The sequence below is a fragment of the Neovison vison genome, chromosome 3 (genome assembly GCF_020171115.1).
Source record: "Neovison vison isolate M4711 chromosome 3, ASM_NN_V1, whole genome shotgun sequence".
Lineage (NCBI taxonomy): Eukaryota > Metazoa > Chordata > Mammalia > Carnivora > Mustelidae > Neogale > Neogale vison.
The window spans coordinates 168127724-168143306 of NC_058093.1; the positions used below are offsets into that span (position 1 = coordinate 168127724).

Consider the following 15583-nt stretch of genomic DNA (forward strand, 5'->3'; position numbering starts at 1 on the left):
ATCACCCCCAGGCGCTGATTCAGACCTGATTGGGGCAAAGCAGACTGCATGTGCTTATTTTTATCCACGTCATTTGGGACGTTATGTCGCCAAAGGAACCAAAAATGTGCGGCTCTGTTGCCAAATTATCACCTATCCTTTGATCAGACATCAACAAGTTGTGCGACCTTAGCGTAACAGCAATGTCAGGTCAACTTGAGAAAGTGAAGAGACAGCCCCAAACACAAATAAAAAGAAACAACCAACAATCCTTATAATTATCATCATCTGCTGCTTTTCCCTCTTTTGGCAAAGAAACACTCCATCCATTTGCAGAAATCGCCCGCGGAAACGTTACATCAAAACTAATCACAACGATTAAAATCAGCTTTTCTGTGCAAGAGGAGGGTAAAAAGCAAGTTGGAGGCTGGAATAAGATTGTTTTTCCACCCAAAAAAAAACTGGAAAAAAATTTCTTATATGTATATTTATCTATACGTATACGTAGAGCTTTATTTTTGAAGGAGATCAATTGTCTGCCCTGTGATCAGTTAATTTGATTTAAGTTTTATTTTGGAGATTGATTTAGACTGGAGGTAGAGGCATGAGCTAATTGTATCCTGATCCTTGCCTTGAGGGGTTTCAAAGCCCTGGAGCAACTCTTCTCTGTATTTTGTTCTGTCTACCTTAGCCAAGCTATTGCATTTCTCTCTGGTGTGGCGAGCCGAGCAGATCGCTGGGAGAGAAATCGGAAAAGGGGGGAGAGGAAAAGGAAAAGGGGACTTGGAGAGAGACTTTGTGCTTCAATGTTTCAGGTAAGATCTGACGGTTTGGGTTTGTTATTATTTGCTAAGGAGGGTATGGCTGGGACTTTGGGCGCAACTCGCTTTTACGCATGTGCCAGGCATGGGGCGAGAGCGCGGCACACTCGCACACACACAGCCCGCCGCGGCGCCTCGCGATCCGCTCTGGATCCGCTCGGGCCGGCGGCGGGGCCGCTGCTGCGGGCTCTCGGCTTTCTTCCTCGAGCAGGAGCGGGCGCGAGCGGGGCGGAGCGGGCGCGGCCGGCGGGGCCGGGGCCGGGGCGGCGGGAGCCCGCGCGCCCGGGCCCGGTTCCGGATCTGGGAGCGGAGACGCCGCGGCTCTCGGAGCCCGTGCCAGCGCCGCCCGCCCGCCGCTCGCGCGCCAGCCTCCCCGGCGGCCGCTTCGCCGCGGCTCTCCCCCGCCCTCCCCTCACCCCTCCCTCCTTGCCGAGCCGCGCGCGTTCCTTTCTTCCCGGCGCAGAGCTCCGCGCCCGCACAGCAGCCCCGCCGAGAGCCTCCCGGCGCCGCGGGCCCGACCCGCCGCCGCCACCGCTGCCGGCCGAGCGCAGCGCCCTGCGGGGTGCGCGGGGGCGGCGGCGCCCGGGGCTCGGGTCCTGCCTCCTGCCGGGGGTGGGGGCCCGCCGCCCCCTCCTCGCCCGTAGCCTCGGCGGCGCCCCCGGATGCCCCGTGAAAGACGCCATTGTGGCTGCGGAGCCGATCGGGCCCCGAGGCGGTTTGTCCTTCCCCTTTTGCCCGGGCCCGAGCGCGCCGCTCCCCTTTGTGAGCCGCGGCCGGTGCCCCAGCGCAGTCCGCCGTCCGTCTCCGGCCGGGCTGATCCGGATCCGTCGCCTCCGCCCACCCGGGCGCCTTTAAAGCCCCCTCCCACCACCCCCTCCTTTTTCCAGCCCCCCCAGCCCCCACCCCCGGGTGCAAACGTTTCATTTATTTTTAAAAAGCTCTCATTCCTCTTCCTCCCCACCTCCTCCCCGATAAAGGGCACGGCACATGCTCCGGATTAGAAGTCTCCTTGGGAGGCGGGGACGGGGGAGGGGGCGCTCGGGTGGGGGAAGGATGTGAGCGCTGCAGGTAATGGCTGTGGTTTTGCTGCGCTCGCCTCTGCTCCGCGGTGCCTGCAGCGCCCAGTCCGAGTCCGGAGCCCGCATCCTTCCCTCCCCTTCTGGCGGCCAAGGTTCCCTTAAAGGGACAGAGTTTCCTGGCCGCCTCCGGTCTCCGCCGCCCGAACCAGCGCTTGGGGCACAGAGGTGGGCGGGAGGGATGCAGTTTGGCTCCTTTCTGACCTCTTTCCGCCCCGCACCCCCCACCCCCGCCGCCCCTCTTTATGGAAATGTGAAGTGTGCTTCCTCTCCCGCCCCCCAGAGGGACCTGGCTGGAAAATAAGAGTCCGAGCCTCCAGGAAGAAAGAACGCGGGGGGGGGGGGGAGCGGGGGTGCGTTCTGGTGAATTGGCGTTAAAAGTGAGGTCGAGCCCCCAAAACATCCGGGAAGAGGCCACCAGACGTGCGATGCCGGAATCCCTTACCTGGACGCGTGCTCCACCCAGCCGCCCGAGTACCGAAACTTCCTAGCTAGAGCGGGTCGGCAGTGTCTGCCTTTGTGCTTTCGAACACTTGCACTGTCGTGGAAATGATTTTCTGGGATCAGAACGTTTTCACCGTGACCGCGCTTCGGGGGCTAGCTGGGCGGGCGCCAACTAAGTTAGCCAAGTTGCAAATGGGGCCGTCGGCTTTGTGCGTGGCGAACAGCACACAGGAACTGTCCAGTGTCCGCCTGGCACGGGCTTCCTCGCTAAGAGGGGCACCGCGGTAGGCAGCAGTAATTTGGTGTAAATGCTGCATTACCTTTTAGATCGTAGAGAACTGGCGGCTGCTTTCAAGCAAATCCTTGACACGTGTGTGTGTGTGTGTGTGTGTGTGTGTGTGTGTCCTTGCTGGAACTGGGAGAGACATAACAGTTTAACATACTCATTCTTTAAGAAACGTTTGCCTTCTGTTTTCAATCAACTAAGCTGGCAGCTAGAGATACAAGTTTATTTGAGAATACCCTCTGGGTACCAAGCATGCTTGGATTGTTTTAGCAAATTAAAAATGAGCAAAATGCTTTTACCTTCTCAGCAGTAGACTCCTTAAGAGACCTCCTGTTTTGTGTGTATGTGTGTTTTTTAGAGAAACATCTTCTGTGTTTATCTCAAATGTGTTTTTAATGTGGAAAAGGAGAAAATAAGGGATTTTTAAAAGGCTGAGGCTGATGCCATAGCCTGATTCATTAAATCTGATTTTGCATCAAGGAATTTTACCTGCATATGTGGGAAATCTGTGGCAACTAATAGCTAACATACTTGGTGAATGTGAAATAGTAGTGGATCAGTTTGTCTCCTGGATAATGGGCAATGTGTCGGTGTATCCCTTGTGTTTATTTTTGTGTGGCATTTGGCTTACCATGAGGGGCTGGCGTGCAGGAGGACCGCACACTGGCGGCCACAATTTGGCTCAGGAGTCCTGCTGCTGCTCCACGGCAAAGAGTTGTTAGCGACTGTTCTGATGACAGTAGGTTTCATGTTTACTGATGAGGCTGCAAAGGTGACCGCTGAATTTTAAAACTTTGCATCACGGAGAAAACGTCATTGGTTTAGGCACTATGTTGATAAAAAAAGAAAGTCACTAGGCAAACATAGCATACATTTGCTGGGAAGAAATGTTGAAATGAATTGAGCGTGAATGCGAGTTGGCAAAAACTCTGCCACCACAGTGTTCAAAATGACTGCAGTGATTTTGCTGTATTAATTATGCCTGAAGCACAATATAAAGTTCTCCAACACACACTAGAGGTCTCTCTTCTAGCTGTAAGATGTTCTTGTTTGTAATTCTTTGCCAGGGCTTGCGTAGTAGGGGTGCTTGGTGATAGCTCTGTTCATCCTTATTTAAGTAATAGTGATTTACTGACCACCCACATTACTCTGATGTGAGGTATTTATTTCAGAGAATATTCAGTAATTATGGTACGAATTATACTACCCAAGTACTAGGAAAGTAAATGCATTAGGACTTCTACTAGATGATGATGAAAATGTATTATTCCATTTGTTGAATAGCATTGTGGACCTTTCGGCATACAATTATTTATCCAAAGCAATTTGTTCTTAAATGTAAAAGTAATTAGCGAAAGATGTATTGTATCCAAGAACTTTCTGAAAATTAAACTTCCATGTAGCTCTGGGTTTAGCAATAAGTTACTTGCACAAATGCTTTCTTGTCTCCACATTTTAAAATCAGAATGATTGTTTCCTCATTCTGAAATGTGATGTTTTCTGCTAAGATCTTTTCCATTTACATCACATTTGAGACATCAGAGAATATTTATTTGTGAACCATCAACTCATCAGGCCTTTTATTTAGTTGGATCTTAAACTGTATTTCTGAACCTTCTTTGGGATTGCCATTTACAGTCTCCCAAGCGAGGAGGGCTCTTAGTCTCTCCATCTTTAGGATGAACCATCTTGGGAATGAAAATGAAAATTTCAGACGCAAGCACGTTTGCTTATTTTAATAGCTTACTCATGCAGAAGTGAGAAACAATTCAATTTTCTTAGTCACTCTGGCTTTTCATTCATAAGAATGTACTAGATGTAAATCATGTTAAGCGTGTTGATGAGTTTGATTTGAGATAACTGTGCAGAAAGCAACACCGAGAGATTATCCTTTAAGAATAACAAGGCAGTATTCATTCAGTTCATTCATTGATTTCAACAGCTATTGTTTTGTGCCTGCTGTATACAGAACCCTGTGCTGGATGCCAGAGACACGACGGCGAGAAAAAGGCATTCAGAGTCCCCGTCTCCCCGAGCTTGTGATTCACATAGAGAGACAGATGTTAATCAAACAGGTGAACAACAATTAGAGCTTTGAAGGAAAAGGGACATAATCAGGTCTGTGTCTTAAAAGGATAATTCTGATGTCACTGTGGGCAGTGAATTGTGGCACCAGGAGTGGGCGAGGCATAGTCTTTAGGAGGCTCTAACCATCATCAAGAGAAGACAGAGCCAAGGTTCAGGTAGTGACAGGGGAAACAGATGGATGGAAGGATTCAAGGTGTTTGTGGAAGATAAAACTTGACAGAATGTAGTAAAAGGATTGGTTTAGCGGTGCACAAGGAGTGAGACAGCAAGCGGATGCCTCGGTTTCTGACGTGGTAACTAGAAAGACGCTGGGATTCTGAAGACTGGGTAGGTTGTGTACCTTTCACGTCACTTGCGGTAGCCAGGATGAGGAGCGGTGGTGCAAAGGGAGCCTCATTCACATCCCGTGTAACTGATTTCATGAGGGAAACCTGCATCACTCCTGACTCCGCCGGTTGGGACAGCCGCGTACGAAGCCTCTGTTGCGGCGGGCACTGATCTCCCTGCTCTGAACCTCGTTATCCAGGGTGATCAAGGTGATGTCCCCCTTGATCCGACACCAGCTAAGTTGGAATTCATCATTGGAATAGGCTTATGTTTCACCTTCTGCAAGAAAATCAAGTCTGTGCCTTATAGTGCAAAGAATTAGGTTAAAAATGTCATAAGCATGTATTAAATGATTAGAAAACTCCTTTGACCATTGCTTTTTAAAAGCCCATTTACATACAAAGAGGTGGCACAAGGATCACAAATCGTTCACTGACAACCTTGAAGTACCTTAACACAGTGACGCATGTTGGGTCTGATTTTGAGTTGACTCTGCTCTGCTTTCTCCCCCTTAGATTTCAGGGCACGTGTCCCCCTCCCACGTCCCTAACTTTTCGTCCTGATCCTTGGCTAGTGTTGACCCAATACAACACTTTCATAGTGAAATGGGACACGCTCTGTGGTATTTCTAATACCTTGTCCATTCTTTCCATTCGTTTCTATTTCTCTAAAGCTCCTGGCCTCACATCACACTTCCCAAGCATGTACAACAACCAGGAAGTAACGTTTTACCCAGTATGGAATTCACCACCAAAATACCATTGGCTGATGAATAGTTAAGTTTAAAGTAATCTTAAAATTAGATATTCCGTTTCTCTTTCAACATCAGAACTTACAAGAAAGCAAATTTCAGCAAAAGAAACCTGCCATGAATGCTTAGAATAGCTTTCTTTTCTCCTTTCTGGTGGTTTTCCTTCCGGGACATCCCAGGCTGGAGCTCCTACCTAGAAATTCAGCTTTCATTTACTACCAGGAAACAATCTGAAAATCACTCTCAGCATAGGAGTTTGATACACAAATGCATTTGCATGGGATGCTCTTTGCAGAAGGGATTGGGGAGTTCTCATGTGGTTGGTCCTGAGGGCAGGCTCTGCTTGGAAAGACATCTTCATTTCAACCAAAACACCTGGAGATGCATCTCTTCTATAAATATGGGAATGATGATAACTGTCCAACCTGCCTTATAGGATTGTGGAGAGACAAAATATGAGTATGTACAGCAAACGGATGTGGAAATAAGTAGCATCAGGCAAGCCTAAAGGGCACATTTTTCTGAAGGATCTGTCCAAATTCTGGCCCCTTGCTGCAAGGAGCAGAGGGCAGTCTGGACTGCTTCACTAAACCTCCAGAACAACACCGTGAGGCAACCCCATCTTCCAGGGGAAAGAACTAAGGGACAGAAAGATGACGTGACCTGTCTGAGGTCAAAGGTTAAGTCTACTGGCGCTGCAGGGATTTTAACCCAGCAGGCTGATTACAAACCCCTACTCACCACTTGTCACTCAACTGTCTCACCTACACGTCTAGCCTTCCATCCAGTAGATGCTGTTCGAGCACTTTTCATAGGCACTGGCACAGAGTGCTTTTCTTCTCTGCCATCAGCTTCCGTTCATTCCCCCCCCTTCTTCTCCCTGCCCCACCTGCCCTGGTATCCCCCACCAGCACCTGCCCCTGCACCCCACTATTACATGTGAGAGAGAACAAATGAGTATTCTTCCTGCCCACCACGATGGGGATTCGTTTCCCAACTGGTGAGAACCAACTACAATTCAGGGCTTGCTGCCGACACCAAGCCTGCTCTTCAGAAGAGTTAAGAACTGAAGAGAATGTTAACTGGATAGATTTCAAATGCTTGCTAGAGGAAGGGATAGCCTTCCCGATCAATCTTTCCAAAGCTTCTGCTGCTACATTACTGAGTGTTGTGTAGCACTTTAACTTTGCTGGAAATCTGTAGCTAATGGAACAGAAAATGTGTGTGAAATGAAAGACCTAGACTCTCTACATGGGAGGAAAAAAAAATCTATATTGTTTTCATGTTGTCGGCCCTTCTCTCCACCCACCCACTCCCACTGCCCACAACCAAATCTTACTCCCGCTCTTTGTGACCGTATTGTTTCTTAATCTCCCTAAGCTTCAATTTTCTCAACTGTAAATGACACACGAGTAGTCACTAGAAATGGGTTAATAATATAAAATATTTATAAATGAAGTAAGATCATTGTCAATGAGGTAATAAATCCTAGGGTAGTTCTGAGGATGGGATGAGATGTAAAGGCATGCATATATACCTAGTGCATACTAAGCACTCAGAATATATAAATGTAATATCATTAATTAAACAGGGACCGCATTTATTCCACTTTGCTTCCTTAGTTCCGGATATGTGCCTGGCACACAGGCTAAGTGCTCAATAAGTCATTGTTGGATACATGAACAGGGAATTTCAGAGTACACAAGAATAAAGCCAGATGGTGATTTCACTTCCCTGTAAGTACTTTTTGCCATTGACACAAGGGTCCAAGTTCTGTCAGGCTCTTTTGCTGGATAGTTATGGGCTGATTCTACCAATTAAATCAGCCCTTTGGAAAGAGAAATTTGATCTGGGGGACTAGGCATTGCTTCAAAGATGTCATCGGTTTACCTTTCGATTATTCACATGATAATCCTGTGCACAGCTGTCATGAGATTTCCAAAATCTGCAGATATTTAGAACTGGCGCGATGAAATGATGAAACCACTAGGTTCTAAACTGTTAATGGGGATCTGTGACTTTGCTATTACATAGCAGAGAAACATCGGAACAGGTCTGATACCCATTCCATCCAGCAGATGGCAGTGGTACACACTCACAAGCAAATTCTTGGACTAGCCTCGGGTCTTTCTCTTCACTTTCTCACCATTGCCTCACCCTCGGTGGCAAAGAAAGTCTGAGCCAACTTGAAAAACCTCCCTTGGCTCTTTCGCAGGAACAACTGAGGCTCCGCGGGGGCGCGTGGAAGAATCCACGCCTCGGAGTCACCCATTTCCCCCTGTGCGGTTGTCCCGGGAGGGGAGAAAAGGCAGGCAGGGTGATCTGTTCGAAGCCACTCGTTGCCAGTTTCCCGGGGATCAGGAAGAGGTCTGTGCGCCTGTGCATTTAAGCAAAGCTGTACAAGAAAGTGCTGGCAACCTCTGGCATGTAGGATGCTAGCACATGCTGGGGGTCGAGAGCATCTGGGTTGCTGATTAGTAATCAGGAATACTAATGAAGATGACAAGCCATCTGAAGCAGGCATTGCCACCTGGGAGTGGAACCGTCACATGCAACTGGAGACCCACATCTACCTCTCTTACGGGGGCGGGGGGGGGTAGTCGCTTGGAACTGTGAACCCACTGTTAGCTGTTGGCTTCATTATCTGTGTAAATGGGGGTACTGACAACCAGCTCTGAGGACTGTTGCAAGAACTAAGTAACACCAGGACACCGCCTTCTCTGTGCCAGGCTGTTTTCCAAAGACTTCGTAATATAGTGTCAGATCAGATCTTCATTCATCACCCAAGTGGGTGGTACTTTGGTACTTTCCAATGAGGAAATCAAGGCCCAGAGTGATTAAGTAACTTGTCCAGGGTCACATTCAGGTAAGAAAGTCAGGATTTGGACGATGCTTCCGACTGCCACCACTAGCTGGTAACTGTGAAGCACTTTTCTTGTGCTGGAAACTTCGTTCAGGTATGTTAGTCTTCTAACCTTCTCAGCCACCTGTAAGGTGGGTGTCATTGATTCCCCCATCTTAGCAAGTGAAGAAAAAAATACTCTGTGTCCTGCTCTGTAAGAAGCACAGGAAAACAAATGGGGAGACTGTAAAGTACTATAGTGCTAGGTGGTGGGCCCTGCAGTAACTGCTAAAGGGATTCGGAGCTTATCTCTCAACCAACAGTGAAAACACACCGGGGTTTTGTTCAGTGGTTTGAGAGAAGGTACCTGGGGAAAAAAAGAAAAAACAAAAAACTAAAAAAACAAAAAAAGTTCAATGTCTTATTTTACCCTTCAAAATTTCCATCAGGGTTCTTAGATATTTATAACTCAGAACCATTTTGAGAAATGGTGAGTGGCCCACGAAGATGAGGGTTGGTCCCATTTCTGTTTAGCCCTGCTTTCCTCTCCGGAGCCATCGCTCCTTATTTTTTGGGGGGACGTAGGAAGAGCCACGGGCTTTGCCAGATGGCCATCACCCTCCTCTGCATGTGAGGGCCAGGCTCCTAGCTCAGCGCCGGTTGCCTGTGAGTTCCAAGAAGTCACAACGGTGAAAGAAATTCACCAGCTGTGTGAACTAAGCCTCTTGCTGATCAGAAATGCCATTCCAACTCTGGGAACAAAAGGCAGGTTTTAGAACCTGCAGTCTAATGACTTTGGACCCGACTTCTCAGCAGTATGCCCAAATGAAGTTTGGGAGAACAGACGGTTCTAAACGAGGGCCAAAATTTCAGAAAGAAGCCTTACTCAGTGCGGACAATACTACAGTTCAAAGGTCTAAAGTATCAAGAAATGGGTCATTCTGAGGTTGCACAAATTAAGCCAGCTAAGAGCTGTAGGGGGTTTTCTGTAGGAAACACAGATCCTAATTTAGACTGACCGACCTCTAGCGTAGCTCATCCCCACTTAGTCGAAGGTGCATGGGAGCCCACAACCAGTGGAGTCACGGGGACCCTGCCGGTCATGTCTATTGCCAGGGCAGTGAACCATGGCTGAGTAAGTTGAAGACAGAACAGAAGTTCTGCAAACTTCTACCTTAAAGAATCAGAGACATTTCTTACCATTTTTTCTTCCAATTAAGCCTTTGTGCTCATGCAGATTTTTGAACAATGTTATTCTTTCATTTCTGATATCTCTTTATGTCTAAATGCATTAGAAACCAAGACTATTTCCAGCTAAGGCACTTTAAAAAGCTCAATCATTTAGCTCTGTGTAATTGTTCAAGGGGTCTTCTTTGTTTCTTTTTCCCTCTCACGGAAAATTCCGAGTCAAAATGCATTTTAAGATGTAGACTCAGATTCAAATTTTACTTTGAAAACATGCACACAGATTGCTTTGAGTCACACTTTTTTTTTTCATTGTATCATTGAAGCATTCATACATCCTGAGTTATTTTTGACAGCTCTTTTGCAAATTACGAATGTATGGTAAACACCTTCCCAAATTGTTCTGATAAGGAATAGAACAGATATACTTTTTAACACTTGAAAATTATACCTTCTGATAAATTTGTGCTAACCCCATAACTGTTTATTATAGTAGATAAAGTGCTCCTGAGCTGACTGATTTATAAAGTTCTTTGTGAATAACTGCTTTTATTTTATTATTATTATTATTATTATTTTAATTTATTTATTTGTCAGAGAGAGAGGGCACACAAACAGGCAGAAGCAGAGAGAGAAGCAGGCTCCCTGCTGAGCAGGGACCCCCCCCCCACACACACACCCCCGATGCAGAACTCGATCCCAGGACACCGGGATCATGACCTGAGCCTAAGGCAGCAGCTTAACCAACTGAACCACCCAGGCATCCCGAATAACTACTTTTAAAATTGAGTTTAGATAACTAGACATATAATACAGATTCTTGTGGTCAGTTTTATGTGACTTAAGGAGTGATGGTATAGCTTCCATATGATCTATCTTCTCTTCTTTCCATTGCTCTCTGCCTTTTGGCCTCATAATTACTTTCCGTTTCAATGTCTGCCGTCATACAGTATGACCTCAGCATTAACATGAATGACTCAACTGACTCCTTAATGAATAGTCCCTCCCAGATTTGAGCATGCATCGGTCTTCTCTAAAGTACTGACTAGTTTGGTGGTTCGTATGTAGCAGCATTGCCTGGAGAGCTCATTCAGAGGCCTGCCTCCACCCAACTTTCTGATCAGACTGGTGTGGGATGGGAACTAAGGTTTCGCCTTTCTAACAGGTCCCCAGTGGTTGCTGATGCTGCTGTCCCAGGGACCCTCCTTTGAGATGCTCTGCTCTCAGGAAGAGTAGGCCCTCGGGATGTTCCTGGAGAGAAATAAGGATTCATCAGTCAAGCAGATTTGGGAAACACTGTACCTTTCTTTGACACATGCAGGGCATTTTCATCACAAGGCACCTTTCCAACTCAGCAAACTCTGGCTTTCCTACTCACTCCTACCAAACCTGCTTTTCGAGCCTTCCCTGGTTCCTCTCTGCTTACTGCTCTGAGCCTCCCTCCCGCCCGCCCTGCCTGCTTGTCATCTCTCCTCTTCAGCCTGGGCTCCGTGGACCACCATTTCTACAGCGCACTCACTAGCCCGCTCAATGTCTTTTTTGTGCAGCCCCTGTTACTCCCACCTTGCCAGGGCAAGTCCCAAGGAACCTTTCTCTTTCCACACTTCTGATCCTGGGAGCCTGAGGGACACAGGAGAAAGGTCACAGAATTCTTCTCACTGGTGCCATTGCATAGTCATTTCATCTTTGCAGCCTGTGGAGACTTCCTTGGTTTTTACTGTGCCAGGCACTACCCTAAGCCTTAGCAACAAGCAAGGCAAAAAAAAAAAAAAAAAATCCAGGGTCCCCTGGAGTTTACACCCTAGAGGGGGGGGGGATGAGAACTTCATCAGACACAGTTAAGTGCTATGCAAAAAAATTTAAAAAATTAAAACAGTGGGCAGATGAGACCTCCAGAAGGAGATGACATTGACCCTGATGTTTGCATAGCAATCATGGTAGCCCACCTTGTCGGGAACCCTGATACTGCATGACAGCCCCTGGTTTATTTCTTATCTCATATCCCCCCCCCCCCTCGACTGGAGGCTTTTCTGGATCTTTCTTACTGTTCTCAAATTCCAAACCCATTCCCACTTATCAGATAAACTGGTCTCATGATTTATTGAAAAGTCGTCCACTCTCTCCACTTCCCGGACACCAAAATTCCCATCCACGGCTCCACGAGTCCTCTCTGCCTTTCTTGCTCTCACTGGCCCCTTCCCCTTAGTCTTGCCAAACACTCCATCTGTTTTTGTCCCCCACACCCCGGACCCCAAATTCATGGGTTGAGCCCTAACTAACGCCTCGTGTGACTGAATTTGGAGTAGGGCTTTTATGGAAGTAACTAAGGGTAAATGAGGTCATAGAGATAAGGCCCTGATCCAGAAGATCCAACAAGATTAGTTTTCTCGGAAGAAGAGACGCCAGAGAGCTTGCTGTCGTAAAGCCATCCACGAGCCAGAAGAGAGCTCTACCCCAGAAGCCAAATCCCTCAGCCTCCAAAACTATGAGAAATAAGTTTAGCTCTTTTTCAAAACCACCCCATCTATGGTATTTTCTTAGGGCAGCCCAAGCCGACTAAGACACGAACCAGAAAACCCCTCGGCCTCATGCCCACTGGCTTTCCTCGCCGGCACAGTGGGCTGTCCCACTCCTCCCTGCCGCCCTCCTTCACGGGTCATCCTCCTTGAGTCACCTTTTATTTCAGAGTGTGTTCTAGTGCCTTTTCGAAATGGAACAGCACTGCAAGACCTAGGATGTTCTAAAAGCCTTTATTTTTAACTTCTCTTGGGATCGGGACCCGTGCAGTCGCCCAGCGTTTCATGCCATTTCACTGACCTTAAACACCGAATTCAGTATCTGCTCGTCCCCACATCCAGTCACGTCATTCGGTGAAGGTCCCCCCCCCCTCCTTTTTTTTTTTTTTTTAAGATTTTATTTATTTATCTGACAGACAGAGATCACAAGGAGGCAGAGAGGCAGGCAGAGAGAGAGGAGGAAGCAGACGCAGAGCAGAGAGCCCGACTCGGGACTCTATCCCAGAACCCTGGGATCATGACCTGAGCCAAAGGCAGAGGCTTTAACCCACTGAGCCACCCAGGTGCCCCCCTCTCCTTTTTTTTTATTTTCTTCAACTGGATGTTTTTTCAGACAATTTAGAGAAATAGGGAGATGTTCTGTTTTGTATTCCTCTACATCCACACCATTGGTTTCTACCTCTTCCCACTTAGAATGCTGATCGCCCTAAGCAGGAGTAGAAGTTTGAAAGGCAAAACTGGGAAAATCAATTCTTTTTAAGAAAACTTTCCTGCCTGGACTTTGTCTTCTCTAATTTAATTAGAATCCCATCGAGCATTGCTTATTTAGTAGCGTTGTGCCTCAGACCCATGCTCCACAGGCACAGCATCTCCAGGGGAAGGTCAAGTGTCATTGCTTCTCCAGATCGACTATAGCATCCAAACCCTAATCTGGCTCTGCCGAAGGAGGGGTGATAAGGGCTGGAGATGGGAGAAAATCAGGTCAACGCCCTTCATTGCTGCCATGGATTTCCTCCGAAGCTTCTGTGCTGATCATAGAAAACTTCTGGGTCTACCCCATCCCACCTGCACAGGGGAAGCCAAAAATTCCTAGCCAGCACCTCAGCGATCTAAGAGCAAGTCCAAGATTCCACAGCACGTGGAAGAGAGGCAGGCCGAGAAGGGAGAGCTGAAGGAAGCTGTGTCTCCAAGGCACTTTGCACAGGGCTTGCCGTGGAGTAAGTGCTCCAAAAATGGTTGTGATGATCCTCAACGCCATTGTCGTTGTAATCTCTGCTATCGGTCATCACACACACATACACACACATGCATACACACTAGTGTATGAGTGAGGATTCTTTCTGGTTCTACGTGGAACCCACAGGGGTCTGAAGAACTCAAGACGAAGTTGTGCAGCTCTTGGTGGAGATCTGACACCTGCCGTCAGAGCTGCCTAGAGGGCTGGGAGAGTCACCGAATTCATGCTGCAAAAAGGGCTTGGAGCAGACTATACCTGTTGTACTTACAGTTAAGTGTCGAGGCAAGCATGGGACGCCAGAAGGAAAGTACCGCAGGATCTAGGATGAGAACCAGTTTATGAGAACCATGAACTGAGAGTGAGAGACATCTGCTTTAGAGACCAGTGGGGAAGCGAGAAAAGACAAGGGAACAGAAGATGCATCTCAGAGCTCTGGCTGCCTGTCGAGCATTCGAGGAGCAAAATGCGAAGCCAGTAGGGAAGAAGATGCCATGGGAAGAATTCATAAAGCTGAGACTGAGCTGAAAAGGGCGAGGAGATCCTGGTGTAAGGGAAGTATATTTTAAAAAATCCAAACCATCCAAGTAAAATAATAGAGTCTATGTTATGGGTTATAAGCAACCAACATATCAGACACTGTGGGGCTCCAAGGCGGGCCAACCCCTGCCCCACAAGCTTGGACTCTTGGGAGAAAACAAGATAAGCGACTGGAGGGGGTGGGCAGGGGGTAGTAGACAGAGGGCTGGGAGCCTAGTAGTGAGCAGGTGGGAAAGCTTGCTGGAGGAGGTGGGGGTGTAAATCCGTCTCAGAGACCCAGAAGTACAGCACGCCGGGTTAGGACAATGAAGGGGACCAGGGAAGCGGGGTGGACATGCAAAAATGAACTTGAAAAGTTCGAAAATGAGAGATTAGTCGATTAGTCCATGGAAACAGGGGTTTGGGGAGGAGAGCATTTCGTCTGCTGGCCTCCTCCTCCTGATCGCATCCCTTCCAGCTCTCTGACCTCTCCGTGTTGGCCGCTCTCACATCCAGCCATCTGACTCCACCGTCCTGTCCAACGTGTCCCTGAGCTTCCTCTGCTGTTTCCTCTTTTAAATATTCCATCCGTTCTTCCCAGGGAAGCTCATGTTCCTAGACTTCAGTATGAGCAACGCAGCCAACACCACTGTTGTCCACCTGTGCATGTCTGTCTGTCTGCCCTAGGGAACGTGTACAGCTATCAGACAGCACTCTCTCATGAGGTCCCCGAGGAACTCGTCCCCTCCCGGGGAAAGGCAAAACTGGGCAAAACTCCTGACCTTCCTCCCTCCTGTGACAGCTTAGCCACCCACGCAGGTGTGCAGTAAAGAATCCTTAGGATTTCCCTCATTGCTTCTTCTTCTTTTTTTTTTTTTAAAGATTTTATTTATTTATTTAAGAGACATATCACAAGTAGGCAGAGAGGCAGGCAGAGAGAGAGAGGAGGAAGCAGGTTCCCCGCTCAGCAGAGAGCCTGATGGGGGGCTCGATCCCAGGACCCCGGGATCATGACCTGAGCCGAAGGCACTGAGCCACCCAGGCGCCCCCCTCATCGCTTTTTTTGCCTCAACTACCTCCTTGACACACACCCACACGCGTGCACACACTCACGGACACATGTTCTCAGGTGCACACCACTGAGTCGTCGTCTGTTCTTTCCACCTGGAGCAGGCCTCCAGACTCATCACCTCCACCCCACCCCTACACTCGCCGCCGACCCTCGTGCATCTCCTTCCTGTGGGCACCCCACTTGTCTTCCCCAGTACGCTTTCTGAATGACTCCCCACCTACACAGCTCCTTCATACACCCACCAAAATTCTTTTGAAAGATTTTATTTATTTATATGTCAGAGAGAGCGAGCGAGCATAAGCAGCGGGAGGAGAAGGCAGGAGGAGAAGCAGCTCTCCCTGGTGAGCAAAGAGCCCAACATGGGCTCATGACCTGAGCTGAAGGCAGATGCTTAACCGACCGAGTGACCCAGATGTCCCTCAAAATTCTTTTTAAAACCCCAG

The 15583-nt window shown here is 48.1% G+C and overlaps 1 protein-coding gene across 1 annotated transcript in view; it reads left to right on the forward strand.

The window, feature by feature from the left end:
- The first annotated feature begins 535 nt into the window (after nucleotides 1–535).
- Nucleotides 536–15583, forward strand: part of KCTD1 (potassium channel tetramerization domain containing 1) — a 178703-nt gene continuing 163655 nt past the window's right edge. The window contains exon 1 of the mRNA XM_044243241.1: nucleotides 536–794. Within this exon, the coding sequence (XP_044099176.1) occupies nucleotides 786–794 (9 nt within the window). The 5' untranslated portion in view covers nucleotides 536–785. The remainder of the gene's footprint in view (nucleotides 795–15583) is intronic.